The sequence below is a fragment of the Schistocerca americana genome, chromosome X (genome assembly GCF_021461395.2).
Source record: "Schistocerca americana isolate TAMUIC-IGC-003095 chromosome X, iqSchAmer2.1, whole genome shotgun sequence".
NCBI lineage: Eukaryota > Metazoa > Arthropoda > Insecta > Orthoptera > Acrididae > Schistocerca > Schistocerca americana.
This window is the reverse complement of record NC_060130.1, coordinates 719,218,452-719,240,765: the sequence shown is the minus strand read 5'-3', so window position 1 is coordinate 719,240,765 and position 22,314 is coordinate 719,218,452. Positions and strand designations below refer to the sequence as shown.

General features: G+C 39.6%; 1 protein-coding gene across 1 annotated transcript in view; it reads right to left on the bottom strand.

Moving 5' to 3' along the window:
• LOC124554676 (transcription initiation factor TFIID subunit 3-like) overlaps positions 1 to 22,314 on the bottom strand; it is a 166,775-nt gene that overhangs the window by 86,757 nt on the left and 57,704 nt on the right. The window contains exon 3 of the mRNA XM_047128294.1: positions 10,531 to 10,694. Coding sequence (XP_046984250.1) covers positions 10,531 to 10,694 — 164 coding nt within the window. The remainder of the gene's footprint in view (positions 1 to 10,530; positions 10,695 to 22,314) is intronic.

Below are 22,314 nucleotides of genomic sequence, written 5' to 3'. Positions count from 1 at the left end.
AATCAAATAACATCAATGCCTAAATACATTCACATACAATTATGCTGACTGTTAATTTGGTTGACTGCTAAATTGTTGCAAGACACTGGAGGTGCTCTGCCCCTTACACTTCTTCCTCATGTGCGTGATCTTGTAAGGGCAGCAGGGAATAATTCCGTCTCAGCAAGCTAGAGTGGGAAAACGGATTTTAGACTCCACCTATGGTACGAGCACTGCTTGTGGCCACTATCTGGTCAAAATAACTTGCTTTTGCTTGATTCCTGATCTGTGTATAAAAATCGTACTCCTTTAGAGGACTCTATCTCTCCTGACATTGAAATTCATACCATACAAATTCAGTCTCTGGACGTGTGTTTTTCCCACGCCTACAAAACATATTATCACACTATCTGCAGCTACGCCTTAAAGGATAGGCAGTTTCATAATGAGCTTTATGACAGACTGTTTCTCATTCAGTTGAATGCCATCACAGTCCATCAGTTCTCATCACACAGTTACAACAACATGATTCTATAGGCATTTTTTAACAATGGATACCTAGCTGAACGTCCAGCACAGTTTGTAACTCCCATGGAGTTTGCCTTTGATCTTAATGAAGCGAACCTTTTAATGGTGTGCCTTTATGTCAGAAATGTCTATTTTGTGAAGTGTAATAAATACACTACGTGATCAAAAGTATCCGGACACCCCCAAAAACATATATTTTCATATTAGGTGCATTGTGCTGCCACCTACTGCCAGGTACTCCATATCAGTGACCTCAGTAGTCCTTAGACATCGTGAGACAGCAGAATGGGGTGATCCACAGAACTCACAGACTTCAAACATGGTCAGATGATTGGGTGTCACTTGTGTCATACACCTATACGCGAGATTTCCACAGACCTAAACATCCCTAGGTCCACTGTTTCTGATGTGATAGTGAAGTGGAAACGTGAAGGGACACATACAACACAAAAGTGTACAGGTTGACCTTGCTGTCGACTGACAGAGACAGCAGACAGTTGAAGGGGTTGTAATGTGTAAAAGGCAACCATCACTCCAGACCATCACACAAGAAACCCAAACTGCATCAGGATCCACTGCAAGTACTACGACAGTTAGGTGAGAGGTGAGAAAACTTGGATTTGATGGTAGAGCGGCTGCTCATAAGCCACACATCACGCCGGCAAATGCCAAACGACGCCTCGCTTGGTGTAAGGAGTGTAAACATTGGACAACTGAACAGTGGAAAAACCTGTGAAGTGATGAATCATGGTACACAATGTGGCAATCTGAAGGCAGGGTGTGGGTGTGGCGAATACCCGGTGAACGTCATCTGCCCATGTGTATAGTGCCAGTAGTAAAATTCAGAGGCGGTGGTGTTATGGTATGGTCGTGTTTTTCATGGAGAGGGCTTGCACCCCTTCTTGTTTTGCATGGCACTATCACAGCACAGGCCTATATTGATGTTTCAAGCACCATCTTTCTTCCCACTGTTGAAGAGCAATTCGGGGATGGCGATTGTATCTTTCAACACGATCGAGCACCAGTTCATAATGCATGGCCTGTGGTGGAGTGGTTGCATGACAATAAAAGCCCTGTACTGAGTCCTGACCTGAATCCTATAGAACACCTTTGAGATGTTTTGGAATGCCGACTTCGTGCCAGGCCTAACCGACCGACAACGATACCTCTCCTATACCTCTCCTCAGTGCAGCACTCCATGAAGAATGGGCTGCCATTCCCCAAGAAACCTACTAGCACCTGTTTGAACATATGCCTGCGAGAGCAGAAGCTGTCATCATGGCTAAGGGTGGACCAACACCATACTGAATTTCAGCATTACTGATGGAGAGCACCATGAACTTTTAAGTCATTTTCAGCCAGGTGTTCGGGTACTTTTGATCACAGAGTGTAAATCCCATAAAAGATTGATCTCTACACCTACCAGGCACCCATTTTCTGTCACCCTCCAGATGCACATGGTGAGTTATTAGCAGCTAAAATTTTTCCTGTCATAACTGTTCATAGAACACTTTCAAAAGAGCTTTACTAAAGATTGAACTCCTTACCTTGCAGTCAAGGTGTACCTTGTGAGACTGACAACAGGAACAAATTTGGTGAAATGAAAGGTGATGGCAAAAAAGTAAGTAGGAGAAGTGAAGATGAAAACAAAATATCCCACTTTTATTTCATTTATCTGTGGAAGTTGGTTTTTTTTAATTAAATATATCTAGCAGTTTTATTTAGTACATAGTGGATGTTTCATCATGGATAATTCACAGATGGTGGACAATGCTTTTTATTCTGAGAAGATATGTCTTTAATTGAAGCCTATTACTAATATATTATCACAATGGGTGGTATTTAATTATCTTCTGATAAGTACTGAATTTTGCTGTACAGAAGCTACACACCACTCTGTTCAATAGACAGAGGAAAAATTTCACAAAAGTCAAAGATGACAGCAAGTTGCAGCCCAGAGCACCCATAGTCAACAACTAAAATACATTGGAGCAGCCCGATCCAAATATAGCAAAATATCTCTACTTGCCAACAGGGAAGGCTGAAGCTGTGTAACTCTTCATTTCCAAAACATGGAATTACAAAAAGAAAAATAATCTTTGTTACAAGGATGACATTTTAGTTAACCTCAGTAACATTAAACAAGTTTCCATTTTAAGTAGCTGTACCATGACTACACATGGAAGTTTCTATTTTTGAGATTTCAATAATATTTTTGGCATACACTATGTTGTCTTATGAGAATAAATACCACTTACTTTCAAATGCATGTGCTGTGAATTGTTTACTATCATTGCATGCTACCTACTAAACATGAAATCATGATGTTATTGACTCAATACTATTTTTTTGTTTTAAATGTGGCTTTAATTGCCACTTACTCTGCAATGAAGTCACTATAGATGTTTTTTTTTTCTAATAAAAAAATTTTTTTTTTTTAAGTGAGCTATCAGAAAAGTTTTACTGTAGGGGAAAAAAAGCCATAAAAGGAGAACATATTGCAGATTCAGAACAATACTTTCCTGACAAATGTTGGCTTTTGAAGCAGGAGCCACTAATTCTCTTTCAAATAACTCCTATATTGTCTCCATGGGGTTCTTTGATGCCCATTCTAGTCCTCTGGTCAAGGTTAAAACCCTGCTTGCAACAAGTAGTGATCCCAGGTCATCCATATGAGAGTAAGAAATGATGATGGATGCTAATGCTCCATGCTTTTTTTCAAATGCTGAATTTGTTGGAAGAACAAGTAACGAACAAGATTGGGTTAGAAAATACTTGCCATCCTTTTCTGTGAAAATTATGATGTTATCATCCCACTTCCAATGTGAGTCAATGTGAACACAACACTGTACTATCTAAGGCTTCAAAAGACTAGAAGTAGAAAGTTCAGGTACTGAGTTATGATACATTAACAACTTCATTATTCTGGCATTTTTGAATAGATGGTATGGTATACAAATTTATGGTGAATTTAGAGAAACAACTGATGGCCATTCTCTCTACAGCTGCTGTGACTTTCCTGTTTTCTCAGCGATGCAGAAAAGTTGAGTGCTGCCAGTTTGTGTGGCACAGACACCGGTACCACATCCATGTTAATGGTTTCATTCAGGGTCTTCAGTGACAAATGTGGGATGTGATACTTTGAAAATAAGCAGGTAGTTTTGTTGAAATACAGCCCTCCCCTTAGTTCAACAGTTGGTCTTGCATTTTATCTTACTGCCTATTCATTGTTCGGGGCACTAACAAACACAGACACACTTGTCATTGCAAAGATCATAGAAAAGCATTCAAAAAATCATTTAATTTCTTAGTTATCTACACTCCTTGCAACAAATGCAAACATTTCATTGCTATATTTGCAACCAGGAATGGATCTGATAAACACGAACACTGCAATACTAATTATGCACTTACGAGCCACCTAGTTTTCTGTATATTATGTAAATGACCAGAAAAGTACCACACCTTAGACCAGCTTAGGATTTCAACAGCTTGCACACCTTTTTCTCTATTTTTAGATAGCACCAAATGTTTCAGAGTAATGTGGCACCAGTAATCATGCAAATACCAAGGATGAAGATCGGAGGAAAATGGGGGTGAGCAGATAATACAAGTGTCAATCTCAAAAATGCAACATGCACAGTAACTTTAAATTTTATTGCACTTGGGATGGAAAAATACATTATTACTTGCATTACACAAGCACTAGTCAAAATGGCCAGACTAGTACCTGCAGATACACATTTCTCTAATGGTTTAAGAATGGGCTCCTTACCAACAGAGCTGTAACAGACACTAATGCTCTTAGAAATTTTTTTTAACGTCTCCAGGTTTCGTGCACAAACTTAACAACATTTCTGAGAGCAAACTGCATCAGATATAACCAGAAATTCATTCAGATGTTACCAAGCACATACGATAAAATTGCATTCTACAAGGGCTGCAGTTCTGGCCATGTCATCAGTCATCTAGAACCTTTTCATTAACATGGAATACCGAATGATAAAACTGTATACAATTTAAATTAATATCATTTGGCAAGGAAGCTGAAAATCTCTCACTATTTGCATGCAACAAGAAAAGTTTGCTTCTATACTTGACATATAATTTAGAATATAAGCACTGAAAGGAGGAACATTATTGCATATGAAAAATAAAAAGAACATATACATAAGAACTTGATAGAACTTAAAAGAGAATAAACCCAATGGATAGGGTTATGAAAACATTCAATTTGGAGATTAGTTGTTACAATAATTTTACAGTTTTCAGAAAATTGTGTCATTTGTTCCAGAATCAGTGAAGTGTGCACCCCTATTTATATTTCATGCCGTCACTCATTATCTAATTATGAACTTCACAATGAAAAACATATATCAATGAATCAAAACACAAAGCTTAAAGCAACAGCCACTATCACACATGCAAACTCTATTCACTTTCTTCAATTACACTGCATCTTCAAACATGCATTGAAGTTTAATAAATGAGACACCCAACCTTACAGGTTTGTTATGAAATTCTAACTACTCTAACAGCCATAACAAAACTGAAGGCAACAGAAAAATTAATACAAACAAACAAGTGTACTCAGTGAAACTATCATAGCTTCTTGTTGGAATGTACAAAAGATGATTATTTCCCCTATTCATTATCCATTCTTTGAAGAACCCTTGTCTTCTGTCATACCACCTCTGATAGCAGGTCAGGTGTGTGTGTGTGTGTGTGTGTGTGTGTGTGTGTGTGCATATTCATTCCCCCCCCCCCCCCCCCCCCCCCCCCCCACTCTCGTGACTCCATTCATCCCACTTGTTTATGGATTTAGTTTCATAATATAAAAATTCTGCTTATGACCAAAGCACAGACAATAGCGGTAAATTTTGTACAATGTTCTGCAAGGGAGAAAACAACACCAATTAAACTATACATTTTTATAATACTTCATTGCTTCCACAAATGCATACTATTTTCCAGGTGTTATTATATTCTCAAAATTTGTAAGTTGCAATGATACAAACAATGAGCATCTGAAGATCTGCCTCTCTTGTCGTAAGTAAATAGTGGTGCAGAAACGAACACAATAAATGAATTTTAAAATTAAATTATGTAAAAACAGACAGCGAGTGTGCTCTGCATCAGCGATATCAAGAACTTCATAAAAAATTACAGTGCAAACCAGAATCTTTGTGTGTACAATTAATACACAACTAAAGGGTAGAAACTGGTCACATAGAAATAACTGGGGAACTACAAAGCTGTAGCTTATGTTTTAACAACTTTAGCACTAATAACATTATGTATGACATGAATTACTGTTTCCACTGGATCACCTGCAACTTAATCAAACTCTCCCGCCCACTTTTTTCCTCCTTTTTCTTATTGACTGGTGTGATCCTTCAGAACAACACACTGAGATTTTCATATATAGGAGAACCCCATGATTATTATACTCAACACTAGAAGCTGAACTCATTAAAACAATCATGCTGTCACAATGAAAATTCATGCACATAATAAGGAGTGCGCTGCAGATCCACAAGACCTGTCCTTCAAAAACACATTCTACATCGGAAGGAACAAAACAACAGAGAGGACCCACACTACTGCCAACATACTAAATACAAGGAAAAAAAAAAAATCACCAAACAGACCCATTATATTCACAAAATTGCATATTGGAATTTCATTCTTACAATTCCACAAACCATGAAAGTAATGCAACACACAGTCGTTTTAGTCAACTTGTTACTGTGTCTGCCCAATTGCACATCACTTGCGTTGTGATTTAGATGTGTACAATAACAGGACTTTCTACTTCTTGTTATTTTCGCACATTGTACAATTGTTTCTAAAATTTGTCAACCAATTTGGCAAGGGGCACACAGTTTTTCCTGTCACACAAATCAAACCATGAAAGGGACAGACTCAACATAAATCTTTATCTGCCACCTTTCGGTCGAATCTCTGGGAGTACTTCAACCTTCGTACATGACACAGAATAATCTTTTTTCCAGTAATTTGAATCCATCAATGTGAACAAGGCAGAGAGCTTTTCTGGGTACAAAGACTAAAACTATCAGCCACATACCTAGAGATACAAATGATAGTGTCTTAAAATATATTTGAAATCTAACACACAGAATTTGAACTGACTTACACTCCTACTGCAAACATAAAATAAGAAAGAACCACAAGACACAGCAGGATCTCAAAAAAGGGGAAAAAGTGCTCATACAGCTTACAGTCAATGTCTCCTCTGTTCATAGAATGCTGCAAAAATACCTTCTTTGCATTCACTATAAGAGAGAGAAAAAACACTGGATTTAGCCTTCTGTAATGAGCCACAGCAGAATTTTGCAGACTCATAGTAACATTGATACTTTTTCTGAATATTACAACAAAAGCAATTTAAAACTTTTTGGACTTTGGCAACATTTCCTCATACAAGAGAAGATACACAGAGGAAAGGGACAGAAACATGCACAACTAAATTTTATCACCCTCTTCTGATTATTAATACCAGAACAATTTTATGTTCTAGTGTTTATAAATTCTAAAATGTAAGTAAGGAGTGTTGTTATAGATACTACCTGCCTCCATAACAAGCAAGAATATTATGACACTATTCTTAATGAATAATACCCTATACACCTCTAAAAGTGAACAATCAACTGACACTACCAAATAAGGCAATATTCACTCATTCAGTCCAAGGATGAGACTCAGTTTTGGTACTACACAAATCAATGAAAAATCTTGTTAAAATTTCAAGGAAACTGCTCAGGATCTTTATGAATTGGGATGGAAGACATGCTTCTCTGATGTGTGATGCTCCCTTTCTCCAGAATCTCTTATATTTAAGTTTCTGAAGGAATGCGACAGCCAAAAGGCAAGTTAAGCAACACAAGAGATAAGGAACTTTTAGGACAGATTAAAACTAATAACTGGATAAGGAAGTGAATTTGAATATCTCAGTTACATTTCCCAATTAAATATATGAGTATGCTCAATTGCTTGGATCACATCATCCCCATCTGCATGTCTTGCAAGTTCTCCTGACAAAGCTGCACAAGTTTAATTCGTACCTTATATTTTATAATCGTAATATTTGACGACTCAGGGATAAAGAGCGGGACTATGGCTCCCAAGGCCTTGGGTTTGATTCACAGTCAGTCCTATGACTTTAATCTGTCAATTATCACTTTTTTTACCTTAAGCATTTCTTTTTTTTATGTGAAAAATGCTGGGTTGTACTGTGGTTTGGAGTACGTATTAAACTGTAGGTCCCCAAACAATTGGCTGGGTAAGTCAGTTCAAATGTCAAAGAAAGTCAGCAGCATACCACCTCTAAAAGTACTATGCCTGGTCAAGCACTGTTGCATCCAAACAAACCTTTGGATTGATGACAGCTTTACGTTTTAACATGATAACTCTTCTGTTTGAATATTAACAAACAAAAAAATAGTACTAACACTGAATGTTGGTCTATAAACCTTACTATCAATGTATCATCAATGGTTAATATTACACATACTGCTTAATTGCTACTCAAGCTCAAAAACTGCAATGAAATAAGGAGAGGGGGAGGGGAGGGGTGGTAGGTCTGAATGTCAATTGTCAATCACTATATTAAAAATTACCCAATCATAATTGTTGATATAGTGACTATGTCTACACTGCTGCATATTTCAACAAAAGAAAATGCACACTGAACGCACGAATACCTGGTTTTTCATATGTTGTAAACAACAATTTCTCCAAAACATTTTTCTATCTGAGCTCTGCAAATTACATTTTGACATTGGAACTCTTCCACTATACAGTCTCTCCCCTATCGAAACGTGCAAATTCAAGCTTTAAAAAAAAGTAGGAGAGGGGGGGTTAGATTTGCTTTTATGAACGTTGTGATACCTTTGGCTAGAGGACACTTCCTAAATCTTGTAGAAGTGATACCACAATACATAACCAAATGCAAAATAAAAATAATTGTAGTGACAATAAATATTCACAGCCTTACAAAACCATATCACAAGTTCTGAAGTGGACCTATCATTGATACTGAGTTACAAACATGCTAAAACTGATTGTTGTTGGAGAATCGGCAGAGACGTGGAAAAAAAAATCATTGGTATGAAAAATGAAAAAGGCACCCTAAGAGCAAGTTACAAGCATATCTGTTGCTGTGTAGTCTCACACTGGAAAAGAAAGATAAAATGGTACAGCAATGATAAAAGCTATAACTAACTAGGTGCTCTTCAGATGTGAAGATTTATGTAGGGATTCAACTCATTCCCAAACATCATACAGTTAGTACTGCTACAGAAAATCATAGAAACCATGCCAACACCTGTAACACAATTATTACACAGAATGTGAATATAACCATGCTCAAGTTTGCTTAAATAAGTAATCATGTGTCATTAATGTTAACTGTAGGAAAGTCAGAATAGAGATTCAGATTTCTCAGGATCTGCATCATCAAAATCCAAAGGACAAACAATTGTTACAATATTTAAATTATAATTTTCAGGATGATGCCTTTTTCACCTAAGAAACCTTCATCTTCCATTAAAAAAAGAAAAAAAATACTCATCATAAAGTACTGTAGCTCAGGTAAGAACAGATGAGAGATTAGAATGGAAGAAAGCAAACTGATACCACTGCAGATACTCTACCAAAATTTCATCAAATGCTGAGTAACTAAACCTCCAAATGACTAATTCCACAGCCCACTGATTTGGTCATCAAATAATAACAAATATAAAGGAAAAATAATAACTCCATAGACAAACAAATGTACAAAGGTAACATAAAATCACTAAAGAAAGCAAAAGACTGTTATTGTTAGCTTAAATTGGTAAGGAATAAGAAGGACAAGGTAATGGATATGAGTGGAATCATGGCCAAAAGCAATGAAAACTAATAAATATTACATGGCAGTTACATGAAAAATTCCCCTTTGTTCTTCAAGAAATCTTGTCGTCACCTGCAGACTAATACTAACACCTGTAGATGGCACATACTATGTTGTACCCAGGCGAAGGTGAGAAGTAACAGCAGCTGTAGCAACACTTCATCATTAGTCCACATTCATCAAATCATCAAATCATGAACATCCATAATCATGAAATGTATAAAATACACCTATGTAAAGAGATGTTTCATATTTTTGTTCTAGCTTATGTATGAAAATAAAGAAATTATTATTATTTCTGTTGAAAAAAGTCAAATATTTGAATTTCTTAGGTAGTATAAATTACAGAATGTGAAGTCTAGTGCCAAGCATGCTGCATCATCAGCTTAGAATGTAAAAAGTTTAAATTCAAATGGGAACCTAGACACGTGGTGTCATATGAATCACTACATAATCAACAGTTTATGTAAAGACAATTCATTATGTTAACCAGATTCATCATTTTTAGTGACAGACAGAGATGACAGCTTCCACTGCCAACAGAAAATGTGGACTGCCATCAAAAAGACATTTGTAGTGGAGAAACAGTGCCTCACATTCAGTGGATGTATGTGTTCAAACAATGACACATTACAGTGTAGAAATGAACTCACTGAAGCAAAAATAACAGCATATGCTGAACACCTATGAGAGTCAACTGAATTAACTAAAATTTGAAATGTTCCATTTCTCAAAGATACTAATTTAATTTTATGCTGTGATAAAAGAATTTTTTGAGATGAACAGTGATCACGAGTTTTAATCCTTATGGAACTGATGATCTTTACATGCGAAACATCTAGTCTGTAACTGGATACAATATATTCCAGTACTTACATAATAATATGCTACTGGTTCCTTCTGCTCTTCCACTTCAGCCCCAATTTTCCTTGTAACATCTTTGGCCTTGAATTTGGGATTAAACTTTGGACTCTTTTTGAATTTGGTATATGTTACAGTTGGAGGACTTTCAGGAGAGGATGCAGCAGAAGATGTACTGCTTGCTGCAGGAGAAATGGAAATGGTAGTGGATTCCATAGTTTCTTCTGGCTTTGGAACAGAGGGCTTACTTGAAGGCTTGGTTTTCGGCGGCCTTGTGATCAGGGCAGAGATACGAGCCAGTTCAGGAGAAGGTTCACGTTTGACAGGTTCTTCTGTACTAGAGCACTGCTGCTCTTTCTCACTGTCTTCTTCTTCATCATCATCTTGATTCTTTGCGAAAGATTTTATCACACTGTAACAAAAATTGTTTTTGTTTTTGGTTTGGTAATACATACGAATGATGGTCATACATTTGTGAAAAATCAAAGAACTTTCTTCGATAGCTCTGTTTCAAATCATTATGCATTCCTACAGATGGACAGTACAGAAACACACAATGACTATAAATTTCTTCATGTGTGGGTACACAGCCTTGATGTGATTTCTGAATGACGAAAAAATTAAAAAAAAAAAAATTTTCAGTCTGTGGCTATTTCAAATGTACTTTGTTCCCACATAGCACCAAACAGGTTTTAAATATGACACCTACATCAAAGACGCAAACACATTTGAAAATGACCACAGGCCAAAACTGGCCAGCAATGTCATATAGTGGGTGTCTCTCCCAAGATCCATCAAGTGCATTTTCTCTGGTGTTTCGGCAAATGTTTGCATTTTAGTTTCTGCAATGTGTAGGTGGAGTCAGTCCAGTATCAGTGAAAGTGTCAGTTTGTTTCTCATTACAAGAAAAATTATTTTAAAGCACTGCAGGAAATACTGCAACTAGCTCTCAACACGGTGGACTATGTGGATGGCATTGTTCAGGCAGACTGGGCATCACAACTAGACAATTGGCTCTACAGCTGTCAGTGAGCATTAGAAGTGCGTCTGCCAATGACTGAGACTCTTGGATATGGAAGGTGTACTCAAGATGTGCTCCACAAATGCTCACAACAGACAACAATCACTGGAGTGCTACTATCTGTAATCACCAAAAAAGAAGAAATTCATGGCAGCTCCCTCTGCTAGCAAAGTAATGAGGAAGGTCTTTTGGGATAGTGATGGTGTCATTTTTGTGGATTTGTTTCCAAAAAGGTCAATTATTAGCTCAGAGGCATAAGTGAAGACTCTGAACTAACTCAAGACCTGTTTCTGATGTGTTTGGTCTCAAAAGAATCCAGACGACAATCTATGCCCACACCCAAGTCTCTGAAGTGATGAACACACCACTAAATTGGGTTGAATATCACTACCTTATCCTGTAGCACAGACCTGGCATCCTCAGACTCCGACCTGTTTGTGCCCCTATACAGATTATCTATTTGGGACATACTTTGAAGATGATAGGAGCATAATTCATGTTGCAAAAACATGGATACCAGCATAGGTCAAGATCTTTTACCAACTGGGAACACATGCTCTTACACACAAATAAGGAAACACAACATGGTGGAGATCACGAAGAAAAACATTATAAGTGAAAGAAATGTTGATTGATACTGTTAACAAAATGTAACTCTCAAAAATAAATAGTGGCACACTTACAAGGCACTCTCCAACGCCAAGCTGTTCACAGCCTATCTAATGGAATCCTTCCTTGTGCATCCAATATCATAACCCACTCAAGTAATTAAGTTTCCTTGATACTATATCCACAGTCTGGACCTAGAGCAAGGTGTCACAGGGAAGCTTCTGCAATATCAATGACGTTTATGTTGACCGCACACAGTGCGCCACACACTGCCTATATTTCCACACAAGATGAGTCATTACAAAATGCCGCCATTGGCCACCACTGCGAGCCCTGCTATCCAAAGGGACCACCCTGTTCCTGCAGGTGGCACTACTGCCACCATCAGAGTATGCTGTCTACGCTTCTACTCCCTGCATGCAAATATATATGTTGGTGTGTCTTTTTATCAAACCGCACACCGAGCTCTGCCAAGATCTCTAAAGACTTGCAGTGTGAATACAACTCCAAATGTTGTGCAATGTTGTCAATGCACTGTGACCATACAGAACCATTTCTGAAACAGTCTAGGACAGACAACGGCTAATACTAAGTTTTGCATAGTTTTAGTCCGCTGTACATATTATAAATAAATGTGTTGATGTTTTAGTTAATTATTAAAAGTTTGTAATATTCAAGGATTACCCAACCACACAACAGCTTCCATAACCCACCTTACATATGTTGCAGAACAGAACTTATTTTATATCAAAGACCCTTTCCTTCATATAACCCCAGAGGAAGTAATCCAGTGTTGTTAAATTTGGGGAATGGGACAGCTATCACACATCAACAAAGCAAGATGCCAACAGTCTGGAAATGTTTTTCAGAATATAGGCACAATTAAAAAAGATAAAAAAATCGCACACATGCCAAATGCACATTACACCACAACCTTTGGACTTGTCTAGAACTTTTCGCGTAAATGTTGAGGACAGGATTTTCCTGGGATCAAGTTTCATTTATTAAGATATGCAGTCATAAAAATCTGCTTTGCCAGATATCAGCACTTGTTGGAGAAACAAGAGAAGAGTCTGTTCTGCCTGTCAATGTCTCTCTAATTCTTGAACTATGTGCAGATTGTACAGAGAAACTTAAAATCATCCAGTAAGTGACCAAGTAAACATAATAACAGTTGCAATGCTGGATGTCTGGAACTGTGTTCCAGAGATATGCACACTTTTTTTCCCCATCTTCTTACACATTCAATCACTTCTTCCCCGCTCGGTGATCGCTGGTTCACAAAACTAACAGTGGACCTCCACTGCCTCAGTCATCTGACAATACGGTGCATTTCAAGTTAAGCTATATGGCGATCATTACGATTCTGTCACAAGGCCACCGAGTCTCGACATAACCGATTTGAATAAAGGCTTCCACCACTACAATTCGCGTCTCCACAAAGCAATCTACCATGATACCCCTCTGAGAAATGTGCACATTCACGGCATTCAGCGTACATTTTGTCAGAGTTGACAATTGCAGTGGATAGATACAATACATACTGGACACACTGTTCCAACGTAGATTGACTGACATGTTGAGTTTCATTCCATCTTCTCAGGTTCAGCTTCCTGGCCTTGTAATCAAGTCACCATTGGTTAATATAACAACATTTTGTGACAACAGTGATGGTTTCACAATGTTGGCAATGTTGTCATGCCTGTACTGGTCTAAAGTAGTGACATAGCACTTTCTTATGTACCGGGTGATCAAAAAGTCAGTATAAAGTTGAAAACTGAATAAATCACGGAATAATGTTGATAGAGAGGTACAAATTGACACACATGCTTGGAATGACATGGGGTTTTATTAGAACCAAAAAAATACAAAAGTTCAAAAATGGAGTTTCCACGATAGTTCTAGGATTTTCGGTAGCCCAAATTCCACAGTTGTGGGTGTTGACAGACCCTCAGAGCGTGAAATGAGCTTCGTCGGTCCACAACACGTTACTCAACCAATCGTCATCTTCCGCCATCTTTTGAAACGTCCACACCACATATGCCCTCCACTTCACTAAATCGCCAGGTAACAGTTCATGATACCGATGGATTTTGTAGGGATAGCATTGGAGGGTATGCCTCAGTGCCAACCATACAGTAGTGTATGGAATGCCGGTGCGATGTGTGACTGCACGAGCGCCGAGTTCCCCATGCATAGACGAACCCGCTACAGTCTCAATTTCTTCCTGAACTGTCTCAGCAGCATTACGCCTTGTGCTCGGTCGCCACAGCTGCATTTGTCAATGGACCTTTACCCGTTCGAATCCCCTTCCTACTGCGACAGGATCATAACGCTGAACTAGCACATTCCCCATTCTGATAATACAGATTCACTAAAAATGCCTTTTCAGGTAACGTCAACATGCTACGACTGCTGGCGCATCTGATTCTCTCTCTCATTACAACTCCTTTTATACATGATTGTCATGCGTAGTCACTGACGTTTTGCTGTCCAGCGCCATCTGTCGGACATTTTGTGAACTTCGTTTTTTTTTTATTATTATTTTATTTTATTTATTTATTTATTTTTTATTCTAATAAAACCCCATGTCATTCCAAGCATGTGTGTCAATTTTTACCTCTCTATCTACATTATTCCGTGGTTTATTAAGTTTTCAAATTTATACTGACTTTTTGAGCACCCGGTGTGTGTGTGTGTGTGTGTGTGTGTGTGTGTGTGTGTGTGTGTGTGTGAGACGCTTTTCATTTTCATAGTTTTAAATCATGGCCACAATGTAGCCAGTATTTTTGCAATGCTGGCACAAGCAATTACACCTCCAGGAGCAGCACCAACATCTGCAGCATGGTTAGACATAGGAACTGCTCAAATAGAGTGCGGAATTGCTCTTTATACATACCGAACTGGTGTTGAACTAGGTGCCTACACAGAAGCCTTCCCCTTTGTTGTCCCAATGCCATTCATGATTCACTGGCTTTGGCAAGTCTACAGGAAGATGGGAGAACTACCAGCGTCAGTTGTTATGCATGGCCAGGTAAGGTGTATTGTCAATCCAGTTGATAAAGCTGCCTCGTTACTGACCAGCAGTGCAGGATTGTATGAAAACGTGCAGAATTTGAACCCAAGCATGAGAAACTTAAGGCTGAGGATCTACGTCAGTTGCTCATACAGTATTTTGGTCAACAAATCAACATGGTGGCGGCATGATTATTGTTTAATTAACAGCACAAGTGCTCTGGACAGTTGTATGTTCTGGTTAACATCCAACCCCAAGGTCTTAACTAGGGCACTGGCATTGTCTATTCCTTTCTTAGCTAAAGTTGCTATGATTGTGGAACTGCATGAACTTAAAGAAGCGGAAAGGACATACTGTCCAACTATTTGCAGGTAGCAAAATTAGACGCGTGAGGTAAACAGCACCCGGTGCCCTGTGGGGTGAGCCAGGCAGCCTTGCCTTCTGTTGAAGACACAGTCCATTGACACCATTGCAATTTGAGTGCAGTGACATCACAGTGCTGCCCATCTTTATCTGTGTTGGGATCAGCGTTTTCAAGTCAATCACAGCACCACAAACGTTCACACAGCATCACTCCCCTTCCACTTATCAGGCTAGTCAGCTGTCCTGCCCTGAGGTCATTTGTGGGGTATGTCATACATTTGGTGACATTTTGTGATAGTCAACGAGCTGCAGACCAGTTGTTGGATGCTCCGGTGTTTTCTCTCAACTCTGAGACTGTCTGAGGTGTCCCACAAGCATCGCCCGAGCTCATTTTGCTTAAGATGGCAATGTATGGGTGACCAATTGAGCTTAAGGTAGGTACGGAACCAAGATACAGGCTCTAGGCTGTATCTTATAGCAAGCAGTATATTGCTTTTAGGGTGCAATTCTCTGTCTCAGCATGTCGTAAGAAAGTGGAACAAAAACGTATATTGTAAGTCATTTATTTGCTGCTGGCTCAAAATATTTTTGGGTTAGATGTCTTTTCTCTTTTTGGTTTCCAGATAGTTGACAAAATTGATTTACAGTTGCAAGCAGCCCCCTTTTAAGACACAGACTCTTTACTATGGTAGTATGACTAGCTGTTTGAGAATACACTGGTTCAGACAGAAAATTTTGAGGTACACATCTTTCTTAAGCTATCAGCAATAGCTAAATTTCATCTTCCCCACCTGTTCACTTCACTGTGTACAACAAGGTCAAGCCCAAGTTGCAATGTTGGTAAGACCTCAGTGTCATTTCTCCTATTAAATTGCGGCAATGGGTCACATCATTGGTGGTGATTCACAAACCAGACAGTGCCATGTGCCTTTGCAGCAATTTTAAACAGAGTGACATTGTGAATTGTGTTGCAAAATCTTGTCCCATTCTGCAGCTGTAAGAGTTGTTGATGAAGTTGTCATGAGGACAGTATTTTTCACACATCGACTTACACAACGCATACCAGCTGTTGCCATTGGAAGCTGTTCTCAAAATTTATTTGTGCTCAACAAACCCTTTGTGCTCTATCAGTTTCATCACTTGCCCTTTGGAATTCCCATCTGCAGCAGAATTTATCAATGAGATTCAGAGCCATTGATTGAAGACATTTTGTGTCGCATAAACTGCCTCGATGACATCTGGCTCATGGGCTCCACACGAGAGGAGCATTTACGATATTTGCAAACAATTTTCTAATTCCTTCTGGTGAATGGCCTTCACTGCAAACTGGAAAAATGTAGTTTCTTCCAGAAGGTGCACTTCTTGGAACTTGGCTTAGGAAAGGTGGCATTGTCCTTATAGATGAGCATGTCAAAGCTACTGTAAACCTGCCAGTGCCCAAGAACCCGAAGGAGCTCCAGTACTTTTCAGCAATATTTCTTATTATGTTAAGTTCATTCCCAAGGTTGCGCACATCTGCCATACTCTTAACTGGCCTCACCAAATGGTAGTCATGTTCCTCCTAGTGATGGACTGTAAACAGGCTTTAAAGTCCCTGAAGCAGTGTTTGTGCTCCGATTCCTGTTTGACTTCCTTTACATTGCATAAACTATTAATCCTGGGCATCTGCATGTCCCAACATGGCACTGGTGCAGATCTGTTGCATCAGAACCCAGATCGCAAAGACCAGCCCATCTCCTACACATCAAAGATGCTTTCCACAGTACAACATAACTATTTGCATAGGAAAAGAAGGCACTGGCTATCATTTCTGGCATTTAAAAATTTCATGTTTTATGTGTCGAGCAAAGTTACTACTTATCACCGACCACAAACCAGTGGTTTTCTTATTTGGTTCTTGCTCTAAGCTACTAGATCAGACTGCCCATCAGTTGCAGAAGTGGGTCCTCTTTTACAGTAATTATTGTTAGTTACATTGCTATGACATTCGTTGCCTGTCCACCATCCAGAATGCTAATGCAGATGCGCTATTGGGGTTACTGGTAGGCCGCAACCTGGAGTTCGATCAACAGAAGGGTCTAGTTTTCATACTGGATGAGGAGAAATGCCTGAATCTTCCTTTGACAGTGCAAAGGATCATGGCCACCATGGTTGCTGAGTCATTATTCCGGAAATTTGTTTCAGCAGTCCAGACAGGATGGCCCGAGTGCATTCCTTTGGAAGCAGATTTGGTGTAATCTATATTCACAAGCATGGGATCCTGGGTTCAATTCCCATCGGGGTCAGGGATTTTCACCTGGCTTAACATGACTGGGTGGTGTTGTGTCGTCGTCATCATCATCATTCATCTCAATTACGATTGGAGGAAGGCAATGAGAAACCACCTCCGCTAGGACCTTGCCTAACACGGTGGTGCGGGTTTCCCGCATTGTCCCCTACGCTCTGTCAAGGAGTATGGGATCTTATCATCATCATATCTTTTATGCTGTGGACTCAGCTCAACATTGTCAAGACCGTCCTCATGCTGGCCATAGAGGAGCAAAGTTATCAAGCGGTCATTCCCCTGGCATTGCATCCTCGCATACTACAGTTACACCATGCGTCACAGATATGCGACCAAGCTGTCTTCGACAACATGGACTGCACCTATTCATGAACTGTCAGATAGAGGGCTCTCCCTGGATCCTTGTCTCCAATTAACAGTCAGCAATTTGTGTCATGGGAGTTCACAGTTTTTTGCATTTGCAATGATATCCAGCACCTTCCTCTGTAGCGAAGTGGTCAATGTGACAGACCCTCATGTAGGGGACCCAAGTTTGATTCACAGTATTGCCGGGGATTTTACTTGGGTAGGTGGACTGAACCAGGCTGCACTCAGCCTTGTGATGCCGACTGAGGAACTACCTGATTGAGAGGTAACATCTCCAAGACCAAAATATCGACAATGGCTGGGAGAGTTGTGTGCTGATCCCATGTCCTTGCATACCGCATCCGATAATAAATGACTCAGGACAACATGGCAGTTGGTTGACTATCATGTGGTTTTCAGAACTTGATCATAACATCTGACGACCACAGTGTTTCACCTGTTTCAAACTCAGTTGTGGAATGATTTGTGTGAACTTTCAAAACATGATACACTGTATAGCTCTCTTGTCACATACTGAACAATGCCTGGAACTTTTGCAGGGGTGCCAACTGAAGGGTCTTTTGGATCTATTGCACCCTTGGGGATAGCTAAGGATATGGAGCCTGTGGAAGTTGAATGGGAGCTCTCCTTTCCCCACTTACCAGTGGATGAGGCCTCACCCCCACCAATTCCGGCAGACCTGCCATTACCCAAGGCTCCGCAATGTTCTGCCCCCCTCCAGTGGAGTCAGTTGGATCGGCACTGTATCCCTCGATCATTTCACTGTCAGGAAACATCATGCCCTTTTCAGTTTTGGGCCGGAGCTCATGCCACAAATCTGGTGGTTTACAGTCCTATGTGGTCTTTTCAGGGGGAAGAGCCGTAGCACCCCCACCAGCAGGTATTGAGATGGATGTAGATGAGCTGGCACAGGTATCACAGCGAAATAGAGAAAAGTGCTCTCACAGAAGGTGTGCGCGAAGCATGGCATGGGCAGAGCCAAAGACCCAGGTGTTTACCTGTCTATGGCAATAAGGGCTGGCCCATCAGTTCTGAAGAGGACATCAATTACCTTGCACCAAGTTCTGTGTTTCATGGGCTTGGGTTATTTGGTTGTTTGTGCTTGTGGTGCTACATTTGCTCCATGCTAGTCTCTACACAGTGTTTGGGCTCGAGCTTCATTCCCCCTTCCCGAATTTAACTCCCCAGGCCTGTAGTCAAGCTACCATCAGCTAGTATGGTAATATTTCGTGTTGACTGTGACAGTTTCACAGCACTGTCATGCCTCTGCGTATATAAAACATCATAAATCAATGTAACCATTGCCTGTATTAGAAATGGTAAAGGACACACCACAAAAAACAATATGTTATTTATCCCTATGACTGGGATGTGCTGAGTGCCACTGAAAGCCTGTCATATGATTATGAAGAGTCTTGTGTCAGACAGCATAAACGATGTTTTTCACCCTTGTTCTCATAGATACCACCCCCCCCCCCCCCCACACACACACACACACCAAAAAATAAAATAAAATGAGAGAGAGAGAGAGAGAGAGAGAGAGAGAGAGAGAGAGAGAGAGAGAGAGAGAAAGAAATCCAGTGCAACCACAACAAATTTCTTGAGCTTTTCATATGGTAGCCTACAGGGGTGCACTAAATAATTCAAGATTTATTTCAACAGTAAGGCATTTAGCTTAATAAGCACGATATTTATTATGTTGAAACCAGCATTTAATTGAGAGTAATCCCTAACCTTTCTGTAAGTGGCATCTACTGAATGGGCTGCCTGTGAACAAAAACATATTATTACAACTGTTTGGTTTTCAACCAAAATGCAGTTTCATCTTAACAGTGTTTAGTGTGTAGTTTATGGTTCCTGGGATCTGCACGTTTTGTGAAAAATCCTTCAATTACAGCAAGGGGTACTACTCCACTAATCAGAGGTTTATAAAGAAACAACTTCCCCAAAAAATTCACATACAAGAAAAAGCAAACACAGTACAATTACAGAACATGTGAGTCAACAACAATTCATCAGAGATACTAGTTCTTTTATTGAAGAAGTTACTAGATACAATGGTAGCCATGTCAAACACATGGTTCATGTATAATTATCTTCAGTCAACTAGTAAACTTGAGGTATTTTGTTTTTATGCATTATGCTTAGTGTAGATTACAGTGACTAAAGAGAATTGGAGTATTTCAAGTGTTACTCTGTAGCTCCGGTAACAACTGCAGTAAGTCCAACGAGTACAGGAATAAGATATTAATTGTTACTTAGCCAGGCCTGTGCATAGTGGGTCACAGTGATGACTTAACTGAAAGCCAGTTATACTACTCAACAACACAGTGAAGTGCAACCCAGAAAATTTTTGCCTCACAGGTAACTAAAGCCTTTCTATATGATGATAAAAGAACTACTGCCTATTTAATACTGATGATTATCTGTTGTTCACAATTACACTGTAGTTTACGAAGCTAATACTGTAAACAATATTTCAGTTACAGAAATTAATAGTGCTTTTTTTTTTCAAATAAGCCATTACTTCCAATTGAAATTATCTTTCAGTTTGTTGTTAGCATTAAAAACAACAGCAACAACAATAATAATAAGTCATGGTTTTTTTTTTCTCTCTCGAAGTGATATCTTGTTTTCTCAAGTCTTTTGTTTTGGTTCCTACAGCCAGCCACAGATTCAAGAGGGAGGCAATGTCATGATCCTCCCCTCCCCAGGGTTGCTTTACTACAAGTGTTTGCATTTTTATTAGTGACCACGCCCTGCTTCACATGGATAGCATTAAGTATCTACACCGAGATAACTTGACTGGCATGGTGTATTTTGTTTGGTGCCACAAATAAAATACAGAGAATAATATTAAGGAAGTGAATATCATCAATTCATAAGCTCAAAAGAATTAGGGGGACATGACTGTGGGCATCTACCATACTCCATTGAGCAATAACTGAGGACCGGATACATTACCAAATTATACCTTTACCTCTCAGAAATCAAGTATGCAAACAAACATCGTTACATTATCAATCGTTTGCATAAACAGAACTGAAATGTCCAATAGGTGTAGAAAACAAAGTGGACACAATCATTCATTCCGTCATCCAGAGTACTTTTCATTGGACTTTGAGAGTTTCAATAACATGTATGCCTTCTGTGAGCATTTATCACTGGACACCTAGTAGCACGCGGAGGTCACCCTGTAGATTGACTTCCATTCTCCAATGAGAGTTCTTGGAGAGTCTTTGATGGAACAGGATGACCCTGAACATGTCTGTCAAGCATGTCCCACATATGCATGATGGAGTTTAGGTTAGTACTCACTGCCAACCATTCCATTACTTCAACATACAGGCTTCACAAGACATCCCTGCTGACGCCTGTCATGTAGTCCCTGCCATTAAAAGGAATTCAGGGTCACACTGAAGCATCCCCACATCACAGAACCTTGGAGGTCTATCAGTTTCCTGGACAACATTTGGCAGGTACCACTCACCATGGTGCGTCACACACAAATACAGCCATTACCTTGCATCAGAGGATATCTGGACTCCTCTGTGAATAACACATTTCACCAGTGACAAAGTTGTCAGATGACATGGGAATGGAAGAACTGAATGTGAGCTGCAAGTTGTCACATCACGCAGGGAACTAGAACAGGATGTCTGGGACGTAAGGTCCTTTCTCATAACCTTCTCATTATACTCTGATTGAACACAGCGGCCCCTGTGGCCCTTCTGAGATCATCATGCAGAACAGACCACTCTTACAACTTGCACAGCATTAAGATGTTGCATTGCATGTGCTTGGTTGAATACAATGTCCACTAATGACAAGTGCCTCATGTACCTCACTAAAAAACACTGGGACACTGGTACTCACTTCGTTCTGAGGTGTCACCTGGCACTATACTGCATAATACTGCCAACAGATGGCATATGATTTTAACTGCTGCCAACATTGAAAGCGAAGATCTTAAGTCGTGCAACAAGACCACAGGTACCGCCTGTACCAAACTAAATTTAACATATTTGATGTCGATACAAGCATTCCACTAATCCTTTTGAACAGTGTATAGTTTACGGAATGTAAGCAGCATGCACCACGAAGTTGTCAGGAGGCATGAATGTTGTGTGTTCCATATTGATTTGGTGCTTAAGGTGACATCTCATAGCAATGACAGGAGCACATCATAATGTTAGTAATATGTTTACAGTCAATGTAAATATAGCATGTGAATCATGGATGTATGTGTGTGTGAATGATTCAAGATGTATCGAAGGCTGGTTGAGGTGGGGGGGGGGGGGGGGGGAGGGGGGACAGCACTGTGATGCACTGTTGAGACTCTTTATGGCAGGCTTCTTCGCCATGCCATGTAA